At 43.2% G+C, this 27,344-nt stretch overlaps 2 protein-coding genes across 6 annotated transcripts in view; one reads left to right on the forward strand and one right to left on the reverse strand.

The window, feature by feature from the left end:
• Positions 1 to 25: 25 nt before the first annotated feature.
• Positions 26 to 15,721, reverse strand: LETM2 (leucine zipper and EF-hand containing transmembrane protein 2). The gene is given in 12 exon segments (XM_060001496.1): positions 26 to 40; positions 155 to 253; positions 571 to 663; positions 2,886 to 2,999; positions 5,975 to 6,094; positions 7,710 to 7,910; positions 8,327 to 8,464; positions 12,777 to 12,799; positions 12,802 to 12,919; positions 13,761 to 13,874; positions 13,876 to 14,215; positions 15,684 to 15,721. Coding segments are annotated over 11 exon segments (1,281 nt in total). The 5' UTR covers positions 14,122 to 14,215; positions 15,684 to 15,721.
• Positions 15,722 to 17,259: 1,538 nt separating this feature from the next.
• Positions 17,260 to 27,344, forward strand: part of NSD3 (nuclear receptor binding SET domain protein 3) — a 108,046-nt gene continuing 97,961 nt past the window's right edge. For 3 of the 5 annotated variants that reach the window (XM_060001349.2, XM_060001353.2, XM_060001354.2), the window contains exon 1: positions 21,467 to 21,926. The gene's annotated coding sequence lies outside the window, so the exon portion shown is untranslated. Of the gene's footprint in view, positions 17,303 to 20,583; positions 20,894 to 21,466; positions 21,927 to 27,344 lie in introns of those variants that run through there. The other 2 variants (XM_060001352.1, XM_060001351.1) reach the window with 2 other exon arrangements.

The raw sequence follows: 27,344 nt of genomic DNA on the forward strand, positions 1-27,344 counted from the left end.
TAGTGGTTATAAAGATGACTAAAGTTCAGCCTCCAGCTTCCTGTTTGGAAGACAGGGAGACAGGGTGCGGTGTTTTGCAACAGTTATAATTCTAGATTCTCACTGCCCTTAAAAGTAACTAGAGGGAAAGGGTTTTCTTTTTTTAGAAACTTACAGCTTCTTTAGCAGAAGTGATGGATCCTTTACATAATGAAATAGGATTTGATGGTGTAAGTGATGATGTAGCTGGCGGCATCTGTATCAGTTCTTCATCCTTAAACATCAGAGCTGAGAGTTGGGTTACTGACTTACAGCAAAAGGTATATTGGGTCTACAGTCACCCTGCCATGGCTACCAGGAGCTTGAAACAGCTACTTCACATCTGGCACTGGACTCAACAGGCAAAATCTGGAACCTAAGTACATATAGCCAGATGTTGAACTTTCTTAGAAACAGATCAAGCAGTACCAAAAAAAAATCCATATTAAAGAACACCACTGTATTGAAATTCAGTTTCATTCAGGCGGTGAAAAATAGAGAAATTAACTTCTTGTTATTTTCACTTAAGCAAATGAAAAGTAATTGTCTAACCTTAGTTCCCTTCGGTTGAAGTGCTAAACCCGCCATGTTCTCTTTAGATTCAGAGGAAGTGGGTGATCCCACGGGAATATCCATCTTGGGAGCCTAGGGAGAGAAATGTTTTATATAAGCTAAGCCTTCTGTTCTTCCTGAAACTCAGAAGCACTTCTACGGTAGTCGGTACTTTCCAGCACAATTTGCTTTCCACTAAATCCCTGACTTCCTTTATGAGTAACATATTGAAGTACATGTCCCTGAAATAGCAACTTAGTATTATTTATCTTTTGAGTTTTGAGCACCCTAGTTGCACTCTAATTAGATTCTGATACTTAAAATCCTCTGTTATTAACAAGCTACTGATTTGCCAATTCTGATCCTGTTCTCACTCTCAAAAAAAAAACACAAAAGTTGCCATTTCTCATTTACCCATCAGTTTCTAATAGCATTGCTATAACTTAGTCAAAAGTGACATCTTTATATGGTGTCTAATAATAAGTGATAAACTTGTCTGACTTATTCAAATGGTAGGTGCTGCGTAATAGATGCCCTGCAACACCAGGAAAATGGAGGGAGGGAGTAGTATTTTAGAAGAGCTAGCTAATCTGCCTTCAACAATTACATTAATTAGATCTGAAAAGCAAATATATCACTGCTCTTTGGAAGTAAGTAATTTCTTCATGTACTTTGGAGGGAAAGGGTCTACGTATATCCAAAACTATAGTATATTCAGTTTGATGTCTCTCAGTTCTCTACTGAACCTAGTATGCTACTTGTTTTCATTTTGTATATATGGAGAAGTTTAAAAGCATGGATTTAAAAAAACAACAACAATAAAATGCCTAGGAGCTTGTCCTTACTTCTTAGGTCTTTATTAACCATTCCAGAAACAACATCTGGATCAAGAGTTTATGCCCCTCTAGAATAATTCTGAAACTCAAATTTAGCTCTAAGACATTTTGCTACTCCAAAATTTCTTTGCTACTGAAGGGCAGTCTAAAAATGACAAATAGCTGGTCTGTCTCAGAAAATGTAAGAACCCAGCAGCCTATTAGAACATGGTTTATGTTCCAGAATTGCTCCTAGTCTCCCTAGAATCCTTCTGGACAAAGCCCAAATCCAGATTAGTCTCTGGAAATATGGAAAGGGAAAGTAAGATGGTGTTTCCTGAAGTACATTATTTTTATTTTTATTTTTTATTTTTTGGCTGTCCTCCACAAGCTTTATTGAAGATTAAGATCCTTAAGCGTTAGTTTTATTCTTCAAGTATCACTTGAGCACATCCAAGCATACTGAAATATGATTAGGCCCTACTTCTTCCAAGACCTTCATCTCACTTCCCTTTCAGAAGTCACATTTATGAATCAGGTCCAAAACTACTGAAGTACATTTTTCATGCGAGACATTGTATCATTTTTGTTGGCTTGCCCAAGGAGTCAATAGCATAACTAAGATTTAAAATGATTGGTCCTCACTCCAAAGTACTTAGTTCAATCTGCTCAGTCACACGTGCAGCATCTTCTATCATTGATGCGTGTTCTGAGTCAGACATGAAGCCACAAAGTAGGGAAGCGAGAGGCCCTTTCTGATGGACCCAGAGCAAGATGCTCTAGTGATTGGGCCAGTCCTGGGTTCTTCAGTAAAACACCAGGAGAAAAAAAGGCTGCTGAGTTCAAGGCAATAAAAAAATGATTAAGGAAAAGAGTTGAAGGAAGACAAAAAGAACTGTTTATATTCTAGATTGGCCATTCACTGCTTAAAAAGTAATAGAAATCTGGGGACTTCCCTGGTGGTCCAGTGGTTAAGACTCCCCCTTCCAGTGAAGGGGGCTGCAGGTTCAATCCCTGGTCGGGGAGCTAAGATCCCACACGCCTCGCAGCCAAAAAAACAAAACATAAAACAGAAACAATATTGTAACAAATTCAATAAAGATTTTTAAAATGGTCCACATCAAAAAAAAAAAAACCTTAAAAAAATTAATAGGAATCTGGACAAATGAAATAGACATGAAAGAACAGGAACCATTCAGTCTCAAAGGAGAAAGAATGGTGGGGGAAAAAAACCCGCTAAAAAGACTAGATACTTAAGGAGAAAGAATAAACTGGACTCCTAATAAGACTCCTAAATCAAATAAGACTCCTAAAGATAGTAACAGCTACATAGCTAGAGGTGGTTTGAGTGATTTTCATTTTTTAAAGATTTTTAAAGCCACTTGGGCCAAATTCCAAGATATGCCAAAAGAAATGCCTACTCTGACTGTAACGGGAAATGGAGGTTTGCGGAGAGGCCCCAGTCCTGGGGTCCAGATTCCCCACCGACCCAGGACTTACCTCCCCACTGAGTGGTATCTCAGTTGGCTTTGGCTTCACATCTATCAGGTAGAAGGTTCGGGACAGAAGCAAAAGAGAAGGAGGGACATTCTCCTTCAGGTGGAGGTCCTGCCACTGGAGAATGGGGGGAGGATGAAACATGACAATCACAGGACGTGGGAGCTGGACCCACGGTCATCTACTCTTCCCTGGTTTTACAGCCCCCAGGCGCACGCTGAGTACTAAGGGCAGAACAAGGACAGGGACACGTCTCCTGGCTTCTGCACCAGTGCTTGGGCCCTGCAGCCTCTCGCTTTCAGAGTCTGAGAGGGAGGTTCAGTTAAACTCTCAAACCAGTTGTGGATCAAAGTAGCTAAGTATCTTCTCTTCAGTATGAAGTCGATAATGTGAAAGAATACATCAGCCTCATTCATAACCAAAGAAATTAACATTAGAATGAGATGTAAGTTTTCAAGCACCAAATGGCCAAACTTTAAATGTATGTATGTATATGTATGTGTATATAGATAGATATAATACACGCACAAGAGACAAAATTCAAAAGGTGAATAAAATCTAATCAACAAAAATAAGCCTGCCTTCTACCCTATTCTCTAGCTACCCTATTTCCCTCCCTGGAAGCAACCACTGATACCAGTTCCCGATACAATATTCCAGAGATATTCTGTGCATATAAAATAGATATTTTTATGTTTATCTTTACACCAAGTGTGACAGTATACACACTGTTTTGTCCTTTGCTTTCTGAAATATCTTGGAAATTGATTCATACCAGATGATGTAGAGCTGCCTTCTTTTTAAACGTCTGTAAAGGAATCCATTGTACAGAAATGCCATAATTTGATTATTCTACGGTTTTCCATCTTTTGCTGTCATAAATGGTGCTGCAGTAGATAACCTTGTAGATATATCATTTTGCACATGTGCAAGAATATAGGATGAATTCCTAGAAGTGAAATTTCTAGGGCAAAGTAAGTGCATTTTTAAAATTTGCAAGCTATTGCCAAACCTCCATGGAGGATTTTACCAGCAATGCATGAGTGCCTCTCTCCTCACATCCTCTCCAACTCGGTGTGTCACCAGACTCTGACCTTTCCCAACGTAACAGGTGAATGTGGAGTCTCATAGTTTTTTGTATGTTTGTTTGTTTGTTTTGGCAGTACGCGGGCCTCTCACTGTTGTGGCCTCTCCCGCTGCGGAGCACAGGCTCCGGACACGCAGGCTCAGCAGCCATGGCTTACGGGCCCAGCCGCTCCACGGCATGTGGGATCTTCCCGGACCGGGGCACGAACCTGTGTCCCCTGCATCGGCAGGCAGACTCTCAACCACTGCGCCACCAGGGAAGCCCTGTTTGTTTGTTTTTGACTGCACCATGTGGCTTGTGGGATCTTAGTTCCCCGACTAGAGATTAAACCCTGGCCCTCAGCAGTGAAAGTGTGGAGTCCTAACCACTGGACCACCAGGGAATTCCCAAATTGCATAGTTTTATCTTTTTCTGAAGTTAAGATGTTTCCTAGGTTTACCATTTTTAGCTTTAACTTTCTGTGAAATGTCAGCCGTATCCTAGCATAGGATTTTTGGAATTACATTACAGAGTGCTGAATATTGTATGGATGGATTAGTATTCTCAGCCCCTTGCAGTGTATTGTACAATGATACATCCTTTCAAGAAAGCAATTTGACAGTATGAAGTCACTTAATACTCTATGTTCAGGAAATAATGATGTTTAAATACCCCTTGATAACATGCTCACCTTCCAACCAGAGCAGGTCCGACATGGAAGACGAAATAGCTACCTGACGGGGTTCAAAGTCACGACAGTGGTTCCTATTCCCAGATAATTTGTGTACACTCCATAGTACTTTATACAGTTACAGGAATGAGGATTGTAATAGGAGTTATTCCTTTGTTGTAAAGCGTTGACACTCAGTTAAAATCTCTTATTTGAGGGAGACTATGTTATCTGAGGGGAAATCTGTTACAAAGCTAACACTTGACCCTGGTTTGGGGCACAAACTGGGAAAGCAACCCTGGCTGAGCCCCCGGCAAGGTGGCTCCAGATGGATTCACACGGATCACAGGCCTTCTATCAGAGCTTTTGCCCAGGCCCTTATAATACCCAGAGGAAGTACAATTCGAAGATGGTCCCAAGATTTCCAGTCCCTCGTGTACCCACACCTTCTCCCAGTTATTCAATTAAACGCTAATCTAGGTGCTGCCATGAAGGGATTTTACAGATATAATTCAAGTCCCAAGTCAGTTGACCTTAAAATAGGAAGATTATCCTGGTAGGTCTTACCTAATCACGTGAGACCTTAAATCTGCTGTTAGACGTCATGTGAGAAGTTCATGCAGGTGGAGGGGCCTCCAGGGCTGAGAGTAGCCTGGGGATGGGAGCCAGTGAGGAAACAGGGACCTCACTCCACAGCTGCAAGGAACTAAATTCAGCCAACAAACTGAATGAGCTTGGAAGTGGAGTCTCCCACACAGCCTCCAGAAAGGAAAACAGCCTGCACTTCTGACCTGCAAAACCATGAGCCTATAATGGGTGCTGCTTTGAGCCCCTACATTTGTGGTGGTGTGTTAGCAGCAATAGAGAACTCTTTAATAGAGTACCTACCGTGTCTCTGTCAAAAATAAATCCAGGGCTTCCCTGGTGGTGCAGTGGTTAAGAATCCGCCTGCCAGTGCAGGGGACACGGGTTCGAGCCCTGGTCCGGGAAGATCCCACATGCCACGGAGCAACTAAGCCCGTGCATCACAACTGCTGAGCCTCCGCTCTAGAGCCCGCGAGCCGCAACTACTGAGCCCACGTGCCACAAGTACTGAAGCCCTCACGCCTAGAGCCCATGCTCCGCAACAAGAGAAGCCACCACAATGAGAAGCCCGCACACTACAACGAAGACCCAACACAGTCAAAAATAAATTAATTAATTAAAAAATAAATAAATCCAGCTTCTTCAGCTGCCAACGGCTCAACTAAACAAGGCAAATTAGGTAAGATGGCAAAGCACAAATCACAAAACGAGGTCTGCAGATGGCAGGGGAGAGAGTTCCGGGGAAGAGGGTCCAGTAAAGCTGCTACTTGCCTCTGTGAGCTGCTGCTTCAGCTGCTCCTCAGTGAGACCCAGTGAGCGCATCCCCCGGGCCCTGCAGGCCGCTTGCAGCTCTGACAGGCTCAGAGCACTCACCCCTTCCTTGGCAATTACCTGAAACAAACGTAAGGAACGGTATTGGATCCTTTGGTTCCAATTTTACCTAATTCCAACAAATCAGGGGAAACGCAGAATCTGTCACTTTCCCACTTTGTCCCCCGCGCTGACTGCTGCAAAGGCCAGGCAATTAATAAAGCAAGGTGACCTCGGGAGGTGCAGTGGTTGACATGAAGGGAATCCCGCAAACAGGTATTAATAACATCAGAGAAGTTGACAGAACTCCTCAACTGCCTGTCCCCAAGGTAATTCTTTCCCCTCTTGCGTTGCCTTTCGCCTGGTTGTGACAGCTCTACTCCACTTCCCTTTCGCGGCAGCTTTAAGACTCATAGAAAAATATCCCACTACAAAAGCTTTCAATGGACCATTTGTTGCACGTATGGGTGGTGGTCCTCCCCGACCCCAGGAACGGCCCCAGCTCCCTGGTCTGCAAAACTCCTTCAGAAAACAACTTAACACAGTTTCTGCTTGGTATGACCCCAAACTGTGGTACTTCTGGGACCGGTGTTGTTTATTCCAAAGTTCTAAAAGCAACCCCTAAACATCTAAATGGGGCCGATGGGATCCTGCCTTCTCAGTTCTGGGAGCTCTGCTCCCTCAGGCAGAATGCTTTTAAAGCAACTGATTCAGATTCAAGAAACATTCTTCCCACTTTTTTTTTTTTTTTTTTTTTGCGGTACGCGGGCCTCTCACTGTTGTGGCCTCTCCCGTTGCGGAGCACAGGCTCCGGACGCGCAGGCTCAGCGGCCATGGCCCACGGGCCCAGCCGCTCCGCGGCACGTGGGATCTTCCCGGACCGGGGCACGAACCCGTATCTCCTGCATCGGCAGGCGGACTCTCTACCACTGCGCCACCAGGGAAGCCTGTCTTCCCACTTTTTAAGGACTCTAATTAGTAGCTATAGTCCAAATGGTGCCCTTTTCTTCCAGAAGATGTCGAGGTCCTGCCTTCCCTCCCTGCATTATCCTTTGCCACCCCTTCGTACCAGGCGGGCTCACCCAGCTGTGTGGGGAGAAGCAGAGGGGAGGTACAGGGGGTCGCGCACTGTCCTTGGCGGTGGAATCTGCTGTTCTCAGGGATCTACTGGGTTGCTGTTCCTTCCCAGCAGACCCTAACTGCTTTAGATTAATCCCAGCTAAGACATCCAAACTACTAACTGCTTACAAGGGCCTTCTGAAGAATACGACAGGCAACTCCTCAAGTGAGTAATCAAGGTTCAGGTTGTCAGTGGTTGTTTAAACCAGTGGTCCCCAACCTCTTTGGCACCGGGGACCGGTTTCGTGGAAGACGACTTGTCCACCGAGACGGGGGTGGCCGGGTGACGAGGGGGATGGTTCAGATGATAATGAGAGCGATGGGGGGAGGTGGCAGACGCAGCTTTGCTCTCTCACCCGCCGCTCACCTCCTGCTGTGCGGCCCCGGTTCCTAACAAGCCACAGGCCGGTTCTGGTCCGTGGCCCGGGGGTTGGAGACCCCCTGGTTTAAACCATTCATTCTTCCAGAACCAGCCCCTGAGCAGACCTAACAGAAGACACTGCACTTTGTCACAAAGCCACCCTAAGACAGTCCCCAAGGCCTGGCTAATCCCCTACAACTGTAGTTCAGCTCTTACTTCATCATCTGCTTTCATAGATTTCAGCTTCATCAGGAGCTGGAAGCAGAGCAGATTGTTGGTTCCAAAGAACTGCAGTTCCAGAAGTTTGCAAAGGGCCACCAGCTGAGATCGATCGAGGTGCTCCAAGGTCAGCTCATCCTCAAAGAGTTTGGAAAAGCGAACTATCTCCTTTGTGCTGGGCTTGTGGCCTGTCTGGACCTAGGTAGTGGGACGAAGGGGCTGATTAAAACGTGCTTCCTACTTAACTGAATCTTCCCTGTAGACTATTTGAAAGACGCCAAAGCATTTATGGATTGTGTCTTCTGTCTGGAAGTGGAAGCGTGCCCTGTGTTACAAAGAGGAGTTAAAAAAAAAAAAATCTGTCGGAAGTCAGCCTAAATCAACTGAAAAATTAGGAGCAGTTCAGAAGTTTGAGTCTCATTCTACTGTTCTTTCCAAGAAGTTATCAACATCTTCAACACATTGATGGCTTTAAGATAGGTTTTCCTGCAAACTCCCATAAATGTTTGCAATATTATATCTCTGTAACTTAGATATTTGCAAATTCAGAGATTATAAACAAGCTGGAAGCTCCATGATGATACGTTGTCCGGTTTTATATAAAAGACTGACGCCTGTTTGATGCAGGATGCGAACTGGGTGGAGGTATCCCCCAGCTGCGCCCTGTTCCTCCTTGCCATTTCTGCAATCGTTTCTTGAAGGAATTTTGCTAGTTCCAACTTCGCAGCCATTTTCTTTTTCTGTTTTTCTTCCTTCATAATAGAAGAGGAAAAAGTTAATCAAAGTTAATTCTTTGTGATTACAACTTGGTAGATAAAGATGAGAGAAAAATAACTGTGGCTTTGTTGTCGGTCATCCCTATTTCACGTATGAATATTATTTTCAGACCTAACTGAAGGCGCTTTGTGATAACCAGAGCAAATTAAAAAGTAGCCTTGATTTGCAGCTTGTCTCCTTAATCTTACCTTTCATTTTTCATTGATACAATGATCATAAGTATTTGATAGATCCAAAATGTCCCCTCAATGGAAGCCTTTGTCACTATTTAGAACAGATACATACTGTCTCTTAACCTGGTGCAAGCCATCTAGGCTGTTGGTCAAGTCAACCCCTAGTGTGAGTGGCCCCTGTTTTTGCTTGGGCCACAAACTAAAGAAAACTAGGAAATTAACTCTAAGCTAAAGTAGCTTACAGGTTAAGAAGAAAACAGAAAGAATCAATTATAAGACAATGAGTTAAGTGCTATAACAGATATGAACAAAGCACTATATAAAAGAGAATTAAATGTATATTCTTAAGACACTATGTTGACCAGTATTTCTAAATCCTCATTCATTATCACAGATGCAGTGTGGTAGTATTTTCAAAATAACCATGGGGCTTCCCTGGTGGCGCAGTGGTTGAGAGTCCACCTGCCGATGCAGGGGACACGGGTTCGTGCCCCGGTCCGGGAAGATCCCACATGCTGCGGAGCAGCTGGGCCTGTGAGCCACAGCCGCTGAGCCTGCGCGTCTGGAGAGGCCACAACTGTTGTGGGAGAGGCCACAACAGTGAGAGGCCCGCGTACCAAAAAAAATAAAATAAAATAAAAAATAACCATGATCAGGGTGAGTAGAGAGGAACTGGAATACGTGTGTGTGTGTGTGTATAGTATATATATATACACACACACATATATATATATATTATATATATACATTTCCCCCTTAAGTTGCCCAAGAGATTCTAATGACCAGCCAATCACAGCGATCATTGATTTTTTTAGAAAGATCTTAAAAGAATCAGCCCCCAAAATTACACAGTGGCGACACCATCATTAAAACCCATTTAACCATCCATTTCATTCATCTGTATCCATCCATCCATTTATTTATTGGGCATCCACTGTGTGCTAGCTGCTGGGATAAAATGAGCAAAAACAAATAAGAATCCCTTCCCTCATGGAACTTCTAGTCTAATGGGAGAGACAACCATTGTTGACTAATGATAATCCAGTAATTCCACAAATTAATGTGAAAGCATACCAGATAAGTACCATGAAAGAGAAGCGCATGCTCCTGTGACCTGGTGTGAGTAGAAAGCTAGCACACGCACGCTTACTCTCGTGCTCCCCTTCTGTTCATGGAACAAAGCAAAGAAGACAGTATTGTCTAAAACTGTGGCCATGATGTGTATATATGTATGTCTGGGGAATGAGTAGTGCTGAGGAAAGAGGAATATTTAGATAAATCACTTCCTCATTCCCCCCATCTTCCTGCATTCACTAATGCCTTCCTTGGAATCCTATGGTATTAATTCTAGATCCTGTTTACTTTAAATGTAAGTAAACTAAACCACTGCCAGGCAGTTAAATATTGCAATTTGATTCTACCCCTTAAATCTGTCTCAAATTTATCTTCTTTTTTTTTTTTTTTTTTTTGTTTTGCGGTACGTGGGCGTCTCACTGCTGTGGCCTCTCCCGTTGTGGAGCACAGGCTCCGGACGCGCAGGCCCAGCGGCCATGGCTCACGGGCCCAGCCGCTCCGCGGCATGTGGGATCTTCCCGGACCGGGGCACAAACCCGTGTCCCCTGCATCGGCAGGTGGACTCTCAACCACTGCGCCACCAGGGAAGACCTATCTTCTTCTTTTTTTAAGAAATTTTATTTTATTTACTGTTATTATTATATTTTATTTATTTACTTTGGCTGTGCCCGGTCTTCGTTGCGGCACTCGGGATCTTCATTGCAGCATGCATGTGGGACCTAGTTCCTTGACCAGGGATAGAACTCAGGCCCCCTGCATTGGGAGCGCGGAGTCTTACCCACTAGACCACCAAGGAAGTCCCTCAAATCTATCTTCAAGTTTTCACTCCTGATGCAACTTTCATAATTCCGGCTTTTTCATCTCTCTCTTGTGCTGCTGCAAAAACATTCCGGCTGGTTTTCCTCACTTGGCTCTGCCCTCTTTAATCCTTCCTGCCAGCAACTTGTTTTTCTAAAATACAACTCTAATCATGGTTGATTAGATTATTTAGATTGATCTAAAATAGAGATTACTATTTTTCTCACCCCCTGCTTACATACACCTTCCATTACCACTGTCAAATTCTGAATTCCTTAGGGTGGTAGATGCTTTCCAACCTGACCCCAACACATCACGTTTGTCTCATTTTCTCCCACCCATCCCCTTGTACTCCCTGCTCCAACCACAAAGAATCAGTCAGTGGTCTCTGATTGGCATACTCTTTTACACTGTTAAGCCATCTTAAGTGCTATTCCTTCTATCCAGAGTGCCTTTCAAACAGTGTGGTAAAATTCTACTACTCTTAAAGTCTCAGGTCCATGGTCACCTCTTCCGTGAAACATTTCCTGGTCTGCTTTCAAACTTGCCCTCTCTGTCCTCTGCTAGTGTTGTGTCCACGCCTTCATCCATCTGTCTGGGAGAGTGGCACAGATGGAGAGGATGCAGGGGCTGCCTCGGTGGTCCAGCACTTCACCTTCACAGTGACCATCAAAGAAGGACACCCTCTTCCCAGGGACTACTCACAAGCACTAAATGGTCTGTTTGGCTGAATAAATCATGCGTACTGTTCAACTAGTCACTGCAGTAACAGGTGATTTTTGTTTTCTTTATTTTTTCATGGTAAAAAGTTAAAATTGAGTGGAGAAGGGGTAGTTTTTTTTCAGCAAATGATGCTAGAAAAACTGGATATCCACAGGCCAAAAAAAAAAAAAAAAAGAGCTTGACACTCATGTTACACCTGTCACCAAAATTAACTCAAAATGTAAAACTCAAAACTATAAAACTCCTAGAAGAAAACACAGGAGAAAATATAGGTGACCTTGGGTTTGGCAGTGAGTTTTTAGATACAACACCAAAAGCATGATCCAAGAAAGAAAAAAATTGATGAGTTGTACTTCATTAAAATTAAAAAGATTTGCTCTGAAAAAGACACAGTTAAGACTGGGAGAAAATATGTGCAAAACACATATCTGATAAAGAACTTGTACCCAAAGTATACTAAGAACCCTTAAAAAACAACAAAAAGAAAACACCCCGATTAAAAAGTGGGCGAAAGATTTGAACAGGCACCTCCCCAAAGAAGATACACAGATGGCAAATAAGCATGTGAAAAGATGCTCAATGTCATGTGTTATTAGAGAATTGCAAATTAACATAACAATGAGATACCACTACACACCAATTAGAATAGCTAATAGTAGTCAAAGCACCGACAGCACTAAATGCTGATGAAGCCACAGGAACTTTCATTGCTTGCTGGTGGGAATGCAAAACGGTACAGCTACTTTAGAAGACAGTTTGTCTATTTCTCTTGAAACTAAACATAGCCTTACCATACAATCCAACAATTTGCTCTCCTAGGTATTTACCCAGATGAACTGAGAGCCTGTGTCCACACAAAAACCTGCACATGAGTATTTACAACAGCTTTATTGATAATTGCCAAAAACTGGAAGCAACTAAGATGTCTTTCAAATAGATGAATGGATAAATGGTGGTACATCCGTACGATGGAATATTATGCATTGATAGAAAGAAATGAGCCAGGAAAAGACATGGAGGAACCTTAAATGCATCTTCTAAGTGAAAGAAGGCGGTCTGAGAAAGTTACACACTGTATGATTCCAACTACATGACATTTTGGAAAAAGCAGAACTATAGAGTAGAAAGATCAGTGATTGCCCCGGGTTAGGGGAAGAGGGAAGAGGGACTAAAAGGTGGAGCACAGGGGATTTTTAGGGCAGGGAAACTATTCTGTGTGATACTGTGATAGCGGATACATGACATTATTTTTTTTTCAAAACCCATCGAACTATACAACACAAAGAGTGGACCCTAATGTAAAGTATGAGATTTAATTAATACTGATGTATAGATACTGGTCCTTCGATTGTACCAAGTGTACCACACGAATGCAAGATGCTAATAATGGGGGAAATAACAGGGGGAGGGAGATATGTGGGGACCCTCTGTACTTTCTGCTCAATTTTTCTGTAAACCTAAAAACTGCTCTAAAAAACAAACTCTATTAATTTTTTAAAAAGTTTAAAATCCTACATACCTTTTTGGATTCACTTTCAAAGATGATGGCAACATCTCTGGGAAGAGTTTCAGAAACTCTGGCAATAAGGATTCCATGAAGGGAACAATGATGAACACCATAAATGGAACCAGGCGGAATAAATCAGCACACGTTCTCAACAGCTAAAGAATCAAATGCATATGCAAATAGTCATTATTTTAGGACACGCCAAAAACAAAAACAAAAGCCTGCCTTGGTTCTTAAAGTGTTAAAAAAAAACCAAGACAGATTTTCTGCAGCTGTTTATAAAATGGAAAGGCCGGATTTTCCTCTGTACCATAGCTCTGAAGTAATATTTATGGGATATCTTCAATGAAATCTATGACAATCAAAACATGTTATTGGTGTCTCTGAGCTTTTATCTAAGTTAGGGGTCTGTACTTTAATAACATGGTATCTGTTAAAATTGCTTTTTCAAATGCGTATACTTAATATATTAACAGCAGTTTCTACTCCAGATGCACAGATCAAACTTGAAGCCTCTCAACCCCTTGGAGAAATTAGAAAACACAATTATAACCATTCCATGGACAAATATACACAAATTTTAGGAACGCTGCCTAAAGTTGTACAGCAAGTCAGTTGCAGACAAGTAAGAAATTCTGATTCTCACCATGAGTTACTATTCCTACTCTGGGATTTTTAAGATGAACTTGAAGTGGAACTTAAAAGTTGGTTCCAGGGCTTCCCTGGTGGCACAGTGGTTGGGGGTCCGCCTGCCGATGCAGGGGACGCGGGTTTGTGCCCCGGTCCGGGAAGATCCCACATGACGCAGAGCGACTGGGCCCGTGAGCCATGGCCGCTGACCCAGCGCATCCAGAGCCTGTGCTCCGCAACGGGAGAGGCCACGGCAGTGAGAGGCCCGCGTACCGCAAAAAAAAAAAAAAAAAAAAAAAAAAAGTTGGTTCCAAATAGTTCATTTTAACTTTCCATTTTCTTTCGCAAATATGACTCTTGCCCTACCCTTCGTCCCTCTCGTCTGGTCAGCACCTGTCCGTGCAACAGCCTCCAAACCATTCTGGCAGCCACTTTGGTGTCAATCCAAAGCAAATAGAATCCATTGTGATAATATTTTAAGTTCATCCGTAATTATCTGCCTATAAGATCGCTTTTCTTCCTTAATCTTCACTCCAGTTTCTTCTGTTGGCTGAGGGCTTGGCACCTGTGGCTTCTTTGCGGTTTGCTCCAGCTGAGGTTTACCCGGGACCTCCTGCAGCCAGTAAGCAGATGTGTGCAGCTTTTGTATTACTCTAGTCCTTAAGTGAAGTACTTTATGGCCCGTCTGAGTAGGATAGGAGTACTTCTTGCTGCCGTAGTTCTTCATATATGTTTTATTTAAATGGGAATCTGGTAAGTGAAGAAATGCAAATGATGGGGAGTGAGAAGAGCTGGTGGGATGGACACAATGGCTAGGGAATCTGGAATAAAAAAACAACATCCTCTGAGTTGAGCACAAGACAAAAAATTAAAGACAAAACAAAAAATTACAAGACAAGAAGTTACAAGACATTGTAACTATTACAAGACAAAAAGTTAAAGAAATAGATATTTTATCTGGTAAAAATAGAACAATCGTTTTTAAGCCTGCATTTTAAAAGTAGATTATGTTCATGAATGAATGAAATATAACTGTTGAGCCCAGCTGAAGGATAGTATGCTTCATGGGTGAATGATATACTCTAAGAGAAATATTAATAAGTTAATTCCTAAGAATAATTGCCATATTACAAGTTAGAAACTCTGTGACTATTGATTTAAAAAGCAAACATTCTTTTACCCTGGGTTATGTTTGAAACTTTTGTCTCTATTATCATAAAACAGGTGGAACACTTGTGTCTTTAGCTAGTCTACTGATGATTATATATTGTTTGAATGAGACATTTCATGGTCCCTGTGGGGATAAACCAATCACACAATACTGCTTTGTCTATGCAGTGCCCAGGGACTCCTTCAAATGAGAGGGACTTACTACTGAAATGCCCTTCACCTAAGATTCCGAAAGAATGTTAGGAATAAGGGTTAGAATTGGGCTCCGCATACAGATGAACCGGTTTGCGGAGCAGAAATAGAGACACTGATGTAGAGAACAAACGTATGGACACCAAGGGGGGAAAGTGGTGGGGGGTGGGTGGTGGTGGGATGAATTGGGAGATTGGGATTGACATATGTACACTAATATGTATAAAATAGATAACTAATAAGAACCTGCTGCATAAATAAATAAATAAAATTCAAAAAAAAAAAAAGGAATTGGGCTCCCCAGCCAGGGATCTCTACAATCTAGTTTTGTGACAACTCACAATCTTCAGCTAAACTGACACATCAGATTGTTTGAAAGTAAAAATAAGACCCATCTAGGCAAAGACAACTTCTGGCAAAGAGACTTCTTTGGGCAAAGAGATGGCTTTTTCCATTCTTTCAGACTATTTTTGAAGCGTGCCAAGTATAGCACTTTTTGAATGGCCAAAAGGGAAAATATACAACATATCTGGCATGCAGTAAGTTCTCAGTGAATATTCTTTGGAACAAATAAGTGATAACAGACCTTACTGGGGCAGGTATATACCCTAGAATTGGCTTGTTTACCAGCCGTTTTACTCCTTTTTACATCTAAGGGCCTCATTACAGAGGTGTCACTCTAAAGCCATTACATCTTGTATCTTACCTGTTCCCACACTTCTACAAAATTACTCAGCCTGAGTTCTAAAGCATATAGAAAATCTGGGGTAAGTTTAAATACATTAAAATGTCAGCTTCCTAAAAACCAACACAATTAAAACCAACAAAGCTTTAATTTTGTACTAAACCTATCCTTTTACATGTATCTTTTCCAACTAGAAAAATAAAGTTTATATAAATATTGGGGGGTGGAATTACAAGGCTTACCTTGCTCGGGCAATAGCTAAGACTGTTTTATAACTGTAGAAGGCCGTATTTGTGTTTGTCTCAAGTCAACATAGGGACCTAGACAGAAGGAGTAAGTAAACAATTCAGTACTTTAAAGACACATCAGGGTTTCCCTGGTGGTGCAGTGGTTAAGAATCCGCCTGCCAGTGCAGGGGACACGGGTTCGAGCCCTGGTCCGGGAAGATCCCACATGCCGCGGAATAGCTAAGACCGTGCACCACAACTACTGAGCCCGCGTGCCACGACTACTGAAGCCCGCGCACCTAGAGCCCATGCTCCGCAACAAGAGAAACCACTGCAATGAGAAGCCCGCACACTGCAACAAAGAGTAGCCCCGGCTCGCAGCAACCATAGAAAGCCACCAGGCAGCAAGGAAGACCCAATGCAGCCAAAGGAAAAAGAAAAAAATCAATTAGACAGATATGAGGATTGAAGTGTTTTTAACTATTGCAAGGGAAGAAAATTTGCATATTCTATTCAAGGTGTAAAATTTCCTTCAAGAGCATTTCCAACAATCACGAATAATATTTTCTTAGCCCTGGATTTGAGAATGGTTATTTGAGATCCCAACAAATAGAAATGGTAAATGGTCTCGAATACGATGATGTTCATGATGGTGATATGGTCTTCAAAGACATTTTGATTTCTGGTCAACAGTACTGAGTAATTTACTTGAACGGTTGCCAAGTAGTTAAGAAATCAAGACAAGCTTATTTGTAGCCTAAAATTACAGGTAGACAGTAAATATCCTGGATTTGTTTTCAATTAGCTTTTTTCCATACTTGGACAAGCTGCTGCCAACATTTAAAGATTGAAAGTACTCATTCAGCAATGAAAATATGCATGGCACCTACTAATAATTCAAGTGGAGGTAATTCAAGTGGGTTTCCTATGCTCGTGACCCTCCAAAGAGCCCAAACTGAGCTTTAAGCCTTTAAGCTTTACCAAAATTTTTCTGCATCCTACGGCGCTCTTCAGCCAACGGCAGCAAGAGCCTTATTATCTCGCAGTGTCAACTCTGCTTTCCTGAAGCTGGGAAAGGAGTAGCAATCCCTCCGGTACGGAAACCTCAACCACAGACCTGACATTTTGAGCAAGAATTCAAATAATACTTCGGAACATCTGCACCCAGACCAAGGGCGTGTGGCCCCCTGCTGGAGGAAGGCCAGACCCGATCGGGCAGTTAATCTGCTCTCGGGCCACGGGCGCTCGTCGCCTGGACTGTGGGCAACCACTTCCCAGGAGTGCCCGGCCGTGACCGGGGCGGGGCGGGGCCGGGCGGCGAGCGGGGCGGAGCCAGGCGGCGAGCCCCGCCTGCGCTTATGCGCCGCCACGCCCGCTCGCCCGGGCCCCAGGCTCCCCCCGTTACCCTTGCCTTAGATTCTCGACGTCACGGTGGCAAAACGCGCTCTCGGCCTCCCCAGCCGGTGACTTTTGTGCGCGTTGTGTGTTGCTGGGCTGTGTTTGCTGTGCTGGGGTCCCGGGGCGGGGGGCGGGGTCTTGGGTTTTTTTTGGAGCGGGCGTGTTGCAGGCACGGGGACCAAGAGCCTTGGCGATCCAAGTGTATGGAAGGAAGGCGAGAAGAATCGGGACACAGGGTACGGAAAAGAAATGAGGAGGCCAAGCATGGAAAGAGGGGGGATGGAGGCTGAGCCCCAAAGTTGGGGTGCGGGCGGGGGGCTGAGGTCAGGGGCTGAGGAGAGGGCGGGGTGGGGCCTCGAAGCTGTCTGGAAATCTGGGCGCTGATGGGAGGAGCAGGATGCGGAGGGAGCGGGCTCCGGAGGAAAACAGGCAGGCGCGGTCCACCAAGTAACAGCCTGAGGACTTGGCCCGCCCACCCCTACTTCCTACGGCAGGCTCCCCGGAACTGCTGCCTCAGTCCTCCAGCGCCTTCCCAATTCCCCTCCTCCCACAGCTCCCCCAGCTAGAAGGGCCAGAAGCCAACTCTCTATGGCTCCACCTCTTTCCTCAGCCATTACGTCACTCTGAGTGACGACACCACCCACCAATGAGCTCTCAGATTCTGGGGCGCTAAGGCGTCCCTCGCGATGGCAGCCCAGGGGGCCGCAAGGTCTGGTTCTCACCGGCGAAATGACTTCTCTACTGGGTTTAGTTTAAGGAGTGTTTATGCTGGGGGGCTCAATACTGACGCTTTTCTGCCTGTTCACACTCTGTAGGCTGTGGATTCACCTCCCCCCAAAAAAAACACCCTTCCTTGAAGCTGGATTAAAGAAGCCCTTACCCTACCAGTCGCGTAATATGCCTGATAGTCGCCATGGTGACTATCTGGGAGTCACCAATTACATCACTCTGATATATTCCCCCACCTTCCAACTCCGCAACTGCGGGCGGGGAAAGCAGTGAGGGGAGGGAGTGGCAGAAAGGGCGGGAATGGTGAGGAAAACATCCCCTCTCCTATATCCAGGGCCAAAAACTGGAATGCTATGAAATCTTCATATGGAAATCTGAATTCCACTAAATAAAATTGCTTTATAAATGTTCTCTTAACAGATATTGGTTATGTTCAGTAGTTTGCGTTTCTCAAATAACATTTAAAATGTATATTATAGGAGCTGTGCAATGACATTGGCACTGCAGGTTTGGGGGCACTTCAGTTCCTAGGATGGGGAACTGAGCCATCTTGGGAAAGTGAAAGATCTAAAAATGTACTCTATCCCCAGTTATCTCTACCCATCCATTTTATCTGGCTCTAGAAGGAAAACAAAATTTTGGTGGCTCTACTTTAACATGACAGGAAGGAATTGCTTTCACACGGAGAATACTTCTCTTAACATGTGACTGACCACAGACCTTACTCATCTGGGCTGCACATTTGTAAGAATAAAAGATGGCGGTATATAAAATTTCATTTTTTAAAAAAATGTAGACTGCTTTTAATCCACAAAGCATTTTTTAGCTAATAACCAAATGGATCCACTGTTACATAGGCAAAACTTTTCAGTTTGGCCACTAGAGGGCCCTTTGTGCGTGTCTGATACCCAACTTTAGACCGAAAGGTTTCACTTCACGTTCTATGTTTACGAGAGTTAACAAAATCTACAAAGCTTTATAAAGTCTCTTTACCTTTCCTTCCCTGAAAATTCCCGATGGTAAATTTTGAACTCTAAAAGGCTAGGTAGGTATAATTTTCACATTAATTTCATAAATTAATCACTGCACTATCATGTACATGTACTTTTCTGCAAAAGATCATAAAAGATGCAAAAATATTCTTCTCAGTTCCCTGGGAGACATTTTATGCCGGGAAATATTCTTATTCATGCATTGTATTCATTTACAACCAGGCACAGTAAAAATCATTAAGTATTCATAAACCAGATGAACGATTCCAAGCCCAGTATTTGAAAGATGAGCTAGATTTTCTACCATGGCCATATGTCAGCAATCCCATTTTAAAAAGGGAAGGTTTAAGAATCTTTCTTATTGAAATCCATTGGTTCAAAACAATGTCTGCCTTCTTTTATCAGGCCGGGTGATTTTTTTGACTTTCAGGATAAGTGATTTATCATGTAATGCATTTCTTAATATAATCTTCAGAAGACAAACAAAAATGTTTTTTTCTCCCTAATCTTGGTCCTGAGAATTGTGTTAGATTGCTTTCTTTTTAGAAAAAATTTTAAATTTTCTTTTCTTAAATTTATTTTTGGCTGCTTTGGGTCTTGTTTCTGTGCGCAGGCTTTCTCTAGTTGTGATGAGCAGGGGCTTCTCTTCTTTGTGATGTATGGGCTTCTCATTGCAGTGGCTTCTCTTGTTGCAGAGCATGGGCTCTAGGCGCGCAGGCTCAGTAGTTGTGGCACATGGGCTTAGTTGCTCCGCGGCATGTGGGATCTTCCCTGGCCAGGGCTCAAATCTGTGTCCCCTGCATTGGCAGGCGGATTCTTAACCACTACACCACCAGGGAAGTCCCAGGTTGCTTTCTTAATGAAATTTTTGCTCACTTTCTATGAAGAATAGAAAACATGCTCTGAACCTCGTTAGATGCTAAAAATGTAAATTATTATTTTAATGGCCATTTCCCTAAGTACGGCTCCAAATCAAATATTATTAACAATGTGTATGTTATGCAGGAAGAGACTATGCATTTACTTCACGTAAGTTTAATTTTAAACTCTTGTCAATACAGGAAGGTGGGAAAGAAGGATGAAGATAGAAAGGATCATAGGAAAGGGAAAAAAAAGACCAATTTAACCTCTCTTTCCAGGAGATAGAATCAAACATTTGAAATAAGCTCAGGTGGTGTGGCCCCCTTTGGAGAAGACATTTAAAACAAAACTGTGCTTTTATTGATTCCTTTAACTTTTGGTACCACAAGCATATGAACCACACAAGCATAGATTTAGAAATAGTTAATGATTAACAGTAATGGGAATGCTTAATTCTGAATATCATCCTTAGCATTATTAACAGGGTTGTGTGTGTGTGTGTGTGTGTGTGTGTGTGTTTTAAACGAATGCAAAATTAGAAATCATGAAAATAATTGGTCTGTAGGAATCTTTTAATTTCCTGTTTAAGTGGTATTTAAAGATAAAGGTAGCAGGGATTGCCCGTAACGGTACCAAATAGATAACAGCACTGTAACGTCGATGGAGAGTCTAAGGTCTAGTGCTGATATGACTTTATTATTCTCAGAACGGAGTATTGGTTTCCTCATCTGTTCGCTGCCTGTGTTTCCTTTGTACTTTCATGTCTGTGCTACGACGTTCTAAGTCATTATCACCAGGCCCCAGGAAATATCACCAAATCGGCCCACTCCTGCAAGAGGAGTTTACTGTGTCACGTACCCGGTACCTTCTATTGTTTCACATAATTTCCTAGGATGGGGAGGGATATAGGGTTACAGAGAATCTTGACTCCCGCTTCGTCCTCTCATTCTTGCGTACGTGAGCTCTGTCTGGGACAAACGCCCTCATCCGTCAAAGCGCAGGTCTAGCCGCGAGCAGCGCAGGGCCCGGCACGTGACGGGCGGGGAGCCCGCCGGTCCCTCTGGGTTGGGGTGCGGAAGGCTCTGCCTTCCTTCCCCCTGTTACCCACAAGCCCTCGGGCCCGCGGGGCGAGAAGGAAGCAGGCGTGTGGGGCCCGGGGCCTGCCAGGGAGGCGTCCGACGAGCCTGCCATCCGAGACTGTCCCCCAAGGCTCCGGTCGGAAATCGCTGCCACACGCAGAGCCCGGTGGGACAGGGAGCTCCTCTGTGACAACTGTCGGGCGGGAGACAACCAGGGTGGCACAGAAATCGCTGTCCCCTTTCCCGCTCATCTTAACCAGGCGCCCGTTTGTAGGGGATTTCTAAGGTCTAGGGAGGGCATCGCAGTGTCACCCCAAGCAGTCCCACCAGGTGATTGACATGTGCTGTTAGAAGCATCAAAGAACACGCACATGCACACTTTCGCCTCCCAGGCCCAACCTCTATCCTGCCTTCTAGTTTTGTTTTGTTTTCCACTTTCCTCCGCGTCGTGCCTTTCTGTCTCTCCGCCTTTATCGCCTGCGGTCTCACTTCCAGTCGAGACCCCGCCGGGCCGCTGGCGTTTCAGGCTCTCCCCCAGCCCCTCCTTTCCGCCCGCCGACTGGCTTCTTCCTCCTTTAGCCCACTGCGCCCCGAGCCCCGGACTGCATTTCCCGGCAGGCGCCGCGGCTAGCGGCCAATGAGCGGCTGAGGATTTGGCGGCGGCGGCGCCCCGAGAGTCGGGGTGGGGGGGGCTTTGTGCGCGGCGGCGGCGGCGGCGGCGGCGGTGGCGGTGCCTGTGGCGGCGGGAGCGGGCGGCGGCGGCGACCAAGACGGAGGTGGAGGCGGAGGGGGACTGTCCACTGGTCGCCGCGGAGAGGCGTGCGAGGCCGAGTCGAGCCCCGACGACGACCCTGCTGCCCCAGCCCGGCCGCCAGCCACGGGCTGGTCTCTGGCAGCTGCAGCTGCGCGGCGACCCCCATCCCTCCGGCTCCGCTGCCCACCCCACCGCCCGCAGTCTTCCTCCTCTTGCTGCGCGCCCGGCCCGGCCTGGCCGTGGCCCTCCTCGGTGCCGGCCGCCATGGCAGAGGCGTCCGGCGCGGGGGAAATCTAGCCCGGGGATTTCATGCGGCCTAGCTTGGTTCCGCCTCCTCCTCCCGCGGCCCCGGCGGCTGCCTGCACCCCAGCCCTACTCCGGGCCTCCGTGTGTCTCCTGTGATCGTACTGACACGGCCGGGGGGTTAGAATGGAACAAAGTGAAGGTAAAGTGAATGCGTGTGTATGTGTGTGTTTGTGTGCGCGCGCTCTGGAAGGAAGCGCTGAGGTGGGGACGGCGAGGAGGGGGCGACCTAGGGATGGGACCCGGGTAGGGAGAGAGACCTTAGCAGGGATGGGAGGACTAGCGGGTGGCCTGAAAGGGTTCGAGGGGAGTCTAGAAGGATGAAGCAAGGCGGGGGATGTGGAGGGGATTGGGAGGTGGGGCAGGAGAGGTAGGATTGGGATAAGGGATGGAGTGGCGCTAAGCTGGGAATTGGGAGTAGAGGTGGGATGGGGGCGGGGATAAAGATGGAACGGGGGAGGGGCAGGGGGAGAGGAGAAGAGTTAGGTTTGCAGATTAGAGACCTGGGCGGACAGAGAAGTAGGCAGGTTTGGGGGTGGAGTATGGGAACTAGGAGAGTCTGGGGGAAGGAGAAAGAATTAGGTGGAGAGATGGGGCCTCAAGGGAGACACGAGGGGAATGGAAGTGGAGGAAAAGGTGGATTAGGAAAAAGGGATGAGAAATGCTTGAGACAGGATGCAATAGGAAGATAGGAAATAGACTCAGGAACTGGGAGACCCAGGATCGGGCTCGGGAAGGAAATTTACTGAATGTTGAGAAGGATGAGAACTGTGGACCAAGCGTCACAGAGTGGGAGGAAAAGAAGGGGAAGGGGGTTGTTAAAGTGTTAGGAAGGGAAAGCCTTTTGTTCCTATATTTGTGTGTATTCTGTGCCTTTTCTTTCAAGGCTAGATAATGGAGAAGCTAGTGGTTATGGTGTTGTGAAATGGGGAGGTGTGGGTTTTACAGCTTTGAGGTGCTTTGAGGGAGGAGGAGGTGTGTTCGTGTAATGGTAGCAAGACAGAGAGAGACATGGCCATAATTTGATGGTTTTGGTGAGGAGTGAAGACTATTCAGATTTAAAGGGGGCAGGGGCAGCCATGTTTGCTGCCAGGCACTGCAGTGTAAATAAATTCCTTCTTCTCTCCGACATCAGTATGAATCTGGAAGGGGCCAGTTCAGATTGTTAACCCCCTTTCTTTCTATTCATGAACTCTTCCCATACATCTTGGGGTTATTTAAAATTATTCATAACCACCAAAGGAGGTAGTAATGTTTTCCATCTTGTGTGTTTTGCTGCCCCCCCCTTCCCCTTTTCTTTCTGGTTGCGAACAAGGCATGCTAATGAACTGCGGTGTAAAATTTAACCCCTTTAATAAAGTTAAAACTATATTTTTTACTAGCTGAAGGAATCCTTACTACTCTTATTTCAAACATGATCATGAAAAGGCTTTTAAATGTTGAAAATTCATTTGTTTCAGAAGCCTCAGAAGCAGTCAACATGTTTTCTGCAATTCTTTAAGTAAACAAGGAAATTGCCTCGGTTATTTTACTTGGGCTTGTGCTCTCGGTAAAGCACTGTGTGAGGGGAGAGGAGGGGTAGGAAGGTCTGCTGTGGTACATTATCTGCTTGCTGTAGTTTGCGTGTTGGAAAATTAGAAATGTGTGTATTTTAAAATGGTGTTTCTGATGGCTCTTGCTTATAGGTGATGGGTGTGTTAAGAAGTGTTTTCTTTTTTAAAATAAACTCTCTTCCATCCTTTCTCTTTGCTTTCATACAATTGCCCGGTACAATCTCCAAATGTCAGTTCAGCACAGTGCAGTGATCTATGAAGCAGGCATGCAGAGCTCAGAGCGTCATTCAGGTGCCAGGATTTTTTGGTGGGAACTTCAGGTCACTCTCAGGAAAGCTACAGTAACTCTCAAATGTATTCAAGTGTACCTACTTATGTGATTTGAAATAGTTACTATTCTAAAGCTTTAAATACTAACAAACTTACAGGAGCTGAACTAAGTGGAGCCTATTTTATTTTCATATTGAAAGGATTAAATGTGTGTGACCTTTTGTTTTTGTTTCATTATTGTAATTGGGAGAATCCAAACTTTAATCCGTCATATTGGTATTGAAACTGTTCTCTAATACCAGGAAGGCCTGTTAAAATTGTAATATGATGGACTCAAACCAGTTGTGCTACATATTGATTTAATCTATCCTAATTCCTCATCCTTTCAAGTTGTTATATAGAATTTTAGGATGTGTTCTTGGTCTGCTGGCAAAATTAAATTGAATATTGTTAGAGTGTTACTTTGGGAGAGCACTTTTAGTATAGAGGTCAGATATACAACTTATTTTGATTTGATAATATTCAGCCTGAATTTTTAAAAATCTTATGAGAAAAAGTTCCACTCAAAAAATCCATTCAGTATGCTTTTTTGGGATTTATTTTTATGGAGATTTCATTTTTATATCTCTCACTTGATTGACATGTTATTTGTAATTAATTTGTGAATGAACCATCAGTGCCATAAATTTTTAGGAAAATGAGAAATTGTTGTATATTAAAATAAGAAAAGACTCTTGAAAGCTTGAATTACTTTAAAAAAAAAAGTTTATTGCTAGATATTCGGCATTTTGTAAAGATAAATGTCGCCTGCCCAGTTGTCATGAGTATTCTGGCTCCTGGCTAGGTATCCACATGTAATGAAGAAGGCTACTCTAGTTAGTTGATACTTAATTAAAACCCAGACTGTGCTCTGATTACCATGTCTCTCATCAGCTCACCTGCTACCTGTGATAGCTTTTTTTTTTTTTTTTAACTTTAAGTTAATAGATATGCCCTTTTTTATACTGATCAGATTGAATGAGTTTGGGGTAAAGGAAATTGGTTGCCTTTGAGATTGGTCATCCTTGAATGAATTGTCAAAGTCTTTAGTCAGTTGTCTGATTCTAAAAGACACTCCATTTCTGGAATTTATAATAATATTTATAATAAGCCTAGTAATGGCTACTAATAGCTGTTGTCCTCTAACAGTGTGCTGCGCTAAATGTCTTATATGGATGATTTCCCTTCATCCTCTCAACAGTTGTGGGAGGGTTAGTACTGTTAACTCCTTTTTTACAGCTGGAGAGATTGAGGTTAAACACCTTAATAACACACAGATGGTAAACAGCAAAGCCAGTATACGAACCCAGGTCTTTTCTAATTATAAAACCTGATCAGCAGACCTTTACTTTTATTTTCTTGTAAAGATTCATAAAAATAATACACGTTCATTATTTAATTTTTTTTGAAATATTATAAAAGACTATAAGAGGTTTAAAAAAAAGTTAACACTCTGTTCTCCACTGACAACCATTTTGAAGTTTCTTGGGTGTCCTAGAAAATTTCTGTACGTATGTACGTACATCTGTCTTAAAATACATACAAATTCTATCACACAGTTTGCATTTTGCTTTTTTGTTTTAGTAGGCTACCTGGGACATCCTTTCAAACAAGCACATATGGACCTACAGCTTTCTTTTTTTTAAGGGTCATATAGTATTCCATTGTTTGAAATATTGATTAATATTAACATTAAGTTGTTAACAAGTTTTTGCTATTACAAGTAATGTAGCAGGGCCTGAATTAAGTTCCTAACAGCCTATTTAAATAGAAGAGATATAGTCCAACTACTTTATTTTACAAGAGAAATCACTGAGACCAGAGAAGTTAAGTCCAAGGCTTTGGTGAAAAACCTGTCACTTGACTCTTTATACCACATCACATTACTTTATTATTGTGGAAGTATTTGTGCATTCTGTGAAAGCTCAAGGTGAGGGGGAATACTCAAGGTTAGGCATGGTTAGTATAATGAGCACAAGGGGATTAAGTTGCAGTGAGGTAAAGGCTCTTGCTTCTCTTTTTCCATACTTTGTTCACCATGTTGTACATATAGCGTTTATACAAAATAATTTTACATGCATAAATGACTCTTGTCCAGGTATCTTGAAGTTTGTATTTTGGGTAATGAAGTGGTTTTGGCAGAATTTTTCCTGTTTTAACAAAATTATCAATGAAATAAAAAAATAAGAGGTCTATCATGGTCCTGGAAAAGAACTTGGAAAGAATACCTAATTGAAAACAAGTTTTAAAAAAATCTTAGGCATCACTGATTATTTTTAATTATTTTTTACTATCAAGAAGAAAATTCGTAACCGTGGATACTTATTCATTGAATTCCTTTAAAACAAAAAGTCTGTTTTAGACACTTAAAAAATTAAAATCATTAAAGCTTTAAAAAGGTTTAGAATTTGGTATCTATCCATAAAATCTATTTTGGTGCATTGCTGTTTTTAGTTTTACCAAAAAAAAAAATAGGAGTCTATTATTTTTTGAAAGAGCAACTAAGATGATTTATTCATGTGTTAATAAATAACATGTCCAGCATTTGAGTTTTTTTTTTTTTTTTTTTTTTTGCGGTACGCGGGCCTCTCACTGTTTGTGGCCTCTCCCGTTGCGGAGCACAGGCTCCGGACGCACAGGCTCAGCGGCCATAGCTCACAGGCCTAGCCGCTCCGCGGCATGTGGGATCTTCCCGGACCGGGGCACGAACCCGTGTCCCCTGCATCGGCAGGCAGACTCTCAACCACCGCGCCACCAGGGAAGCCCGCATTTGAGTTTTTAAATGAATGGTGAGCTTTATTTCTGCAGGCTAATCTTTTAATAAATATAAATAAAGATAAATTTAAGAAACTGATTATACTACGACTACCTAACACATTTTTTAAATACTCAGAGGTTTTTCATTTTGTTTTTATTGTTGACCTTACTAAGTACTTAATAAGTACTTTTAAACACTTATGTATTATGTTGTGCTAGTACAGGGTGGCATGAAAACAAGGAAAAAGGCATATTTAAAATTTTGTGATTTAGAGAATGTTCAGTTTTTACTAGATAGATGTGTTTTGTTACTTCTAAAGTACATCTGCTTATTGACAAAATTTTGCATTTGAAAAGCTCTTTGATAAATGATTCTTGGCTTATTCTTAAATTTTAAATGTGAATCTGTGTTATCATTGACTGATCTACAATGAGAATTCTTTTTCTACTATGTTCCCTCTTTCATCTAGATTTAGAACTATATTGAGAGAGTGAATAGGAAAATTTTACAAATTTATATTCATATAGTTTCCATTTTAACCATATACATATATGAATATTATTATCTAATAATACTTTGTTTTACGTGATATCTTCTGAGATGTTTGATAGAATTCCAGCACAATAACTTGTGTGTGTGTGTGTGTGTGTGTGTGTGTGTGAAGTTGGAAAGCACAATAATTATTTAACTCAATTTAAATAAGTAGGTATTTTAAATTTAAGAAATGTGTGGCTTCCTGGGATTTTGTGGGTAAAATAAAATTTAGTTTATCAAATTTATTTGAGATTCAAAAGATTAGGAAATCTCATGTGGAGGCTTGCCTACTGGCATTTTGGCTGTAGCCAAGACGGTATTGTGTCTAGTGAGTCTTGTGTTACTCACATCTCTTAGCTGTGGAGTCTTAAGAAAGCTGTACATAAGAAACAAACAAACAAGCAAA

Source organism: Delphinus delphis, chromosome 21 (assembly GCF_949987515.2).
Source record: "Delphinus delphis chromosome 21, mDelDel1.2, whole genome shotgun sequence".
In the NCBI taxonomy this organism is placed as follows: domain Eukaryota; kingdom Metazoa; phylum Chordata; class Mammalia; order Artiodactyla; family Delphinidae; genus Delphinus; species Delphinus delphis.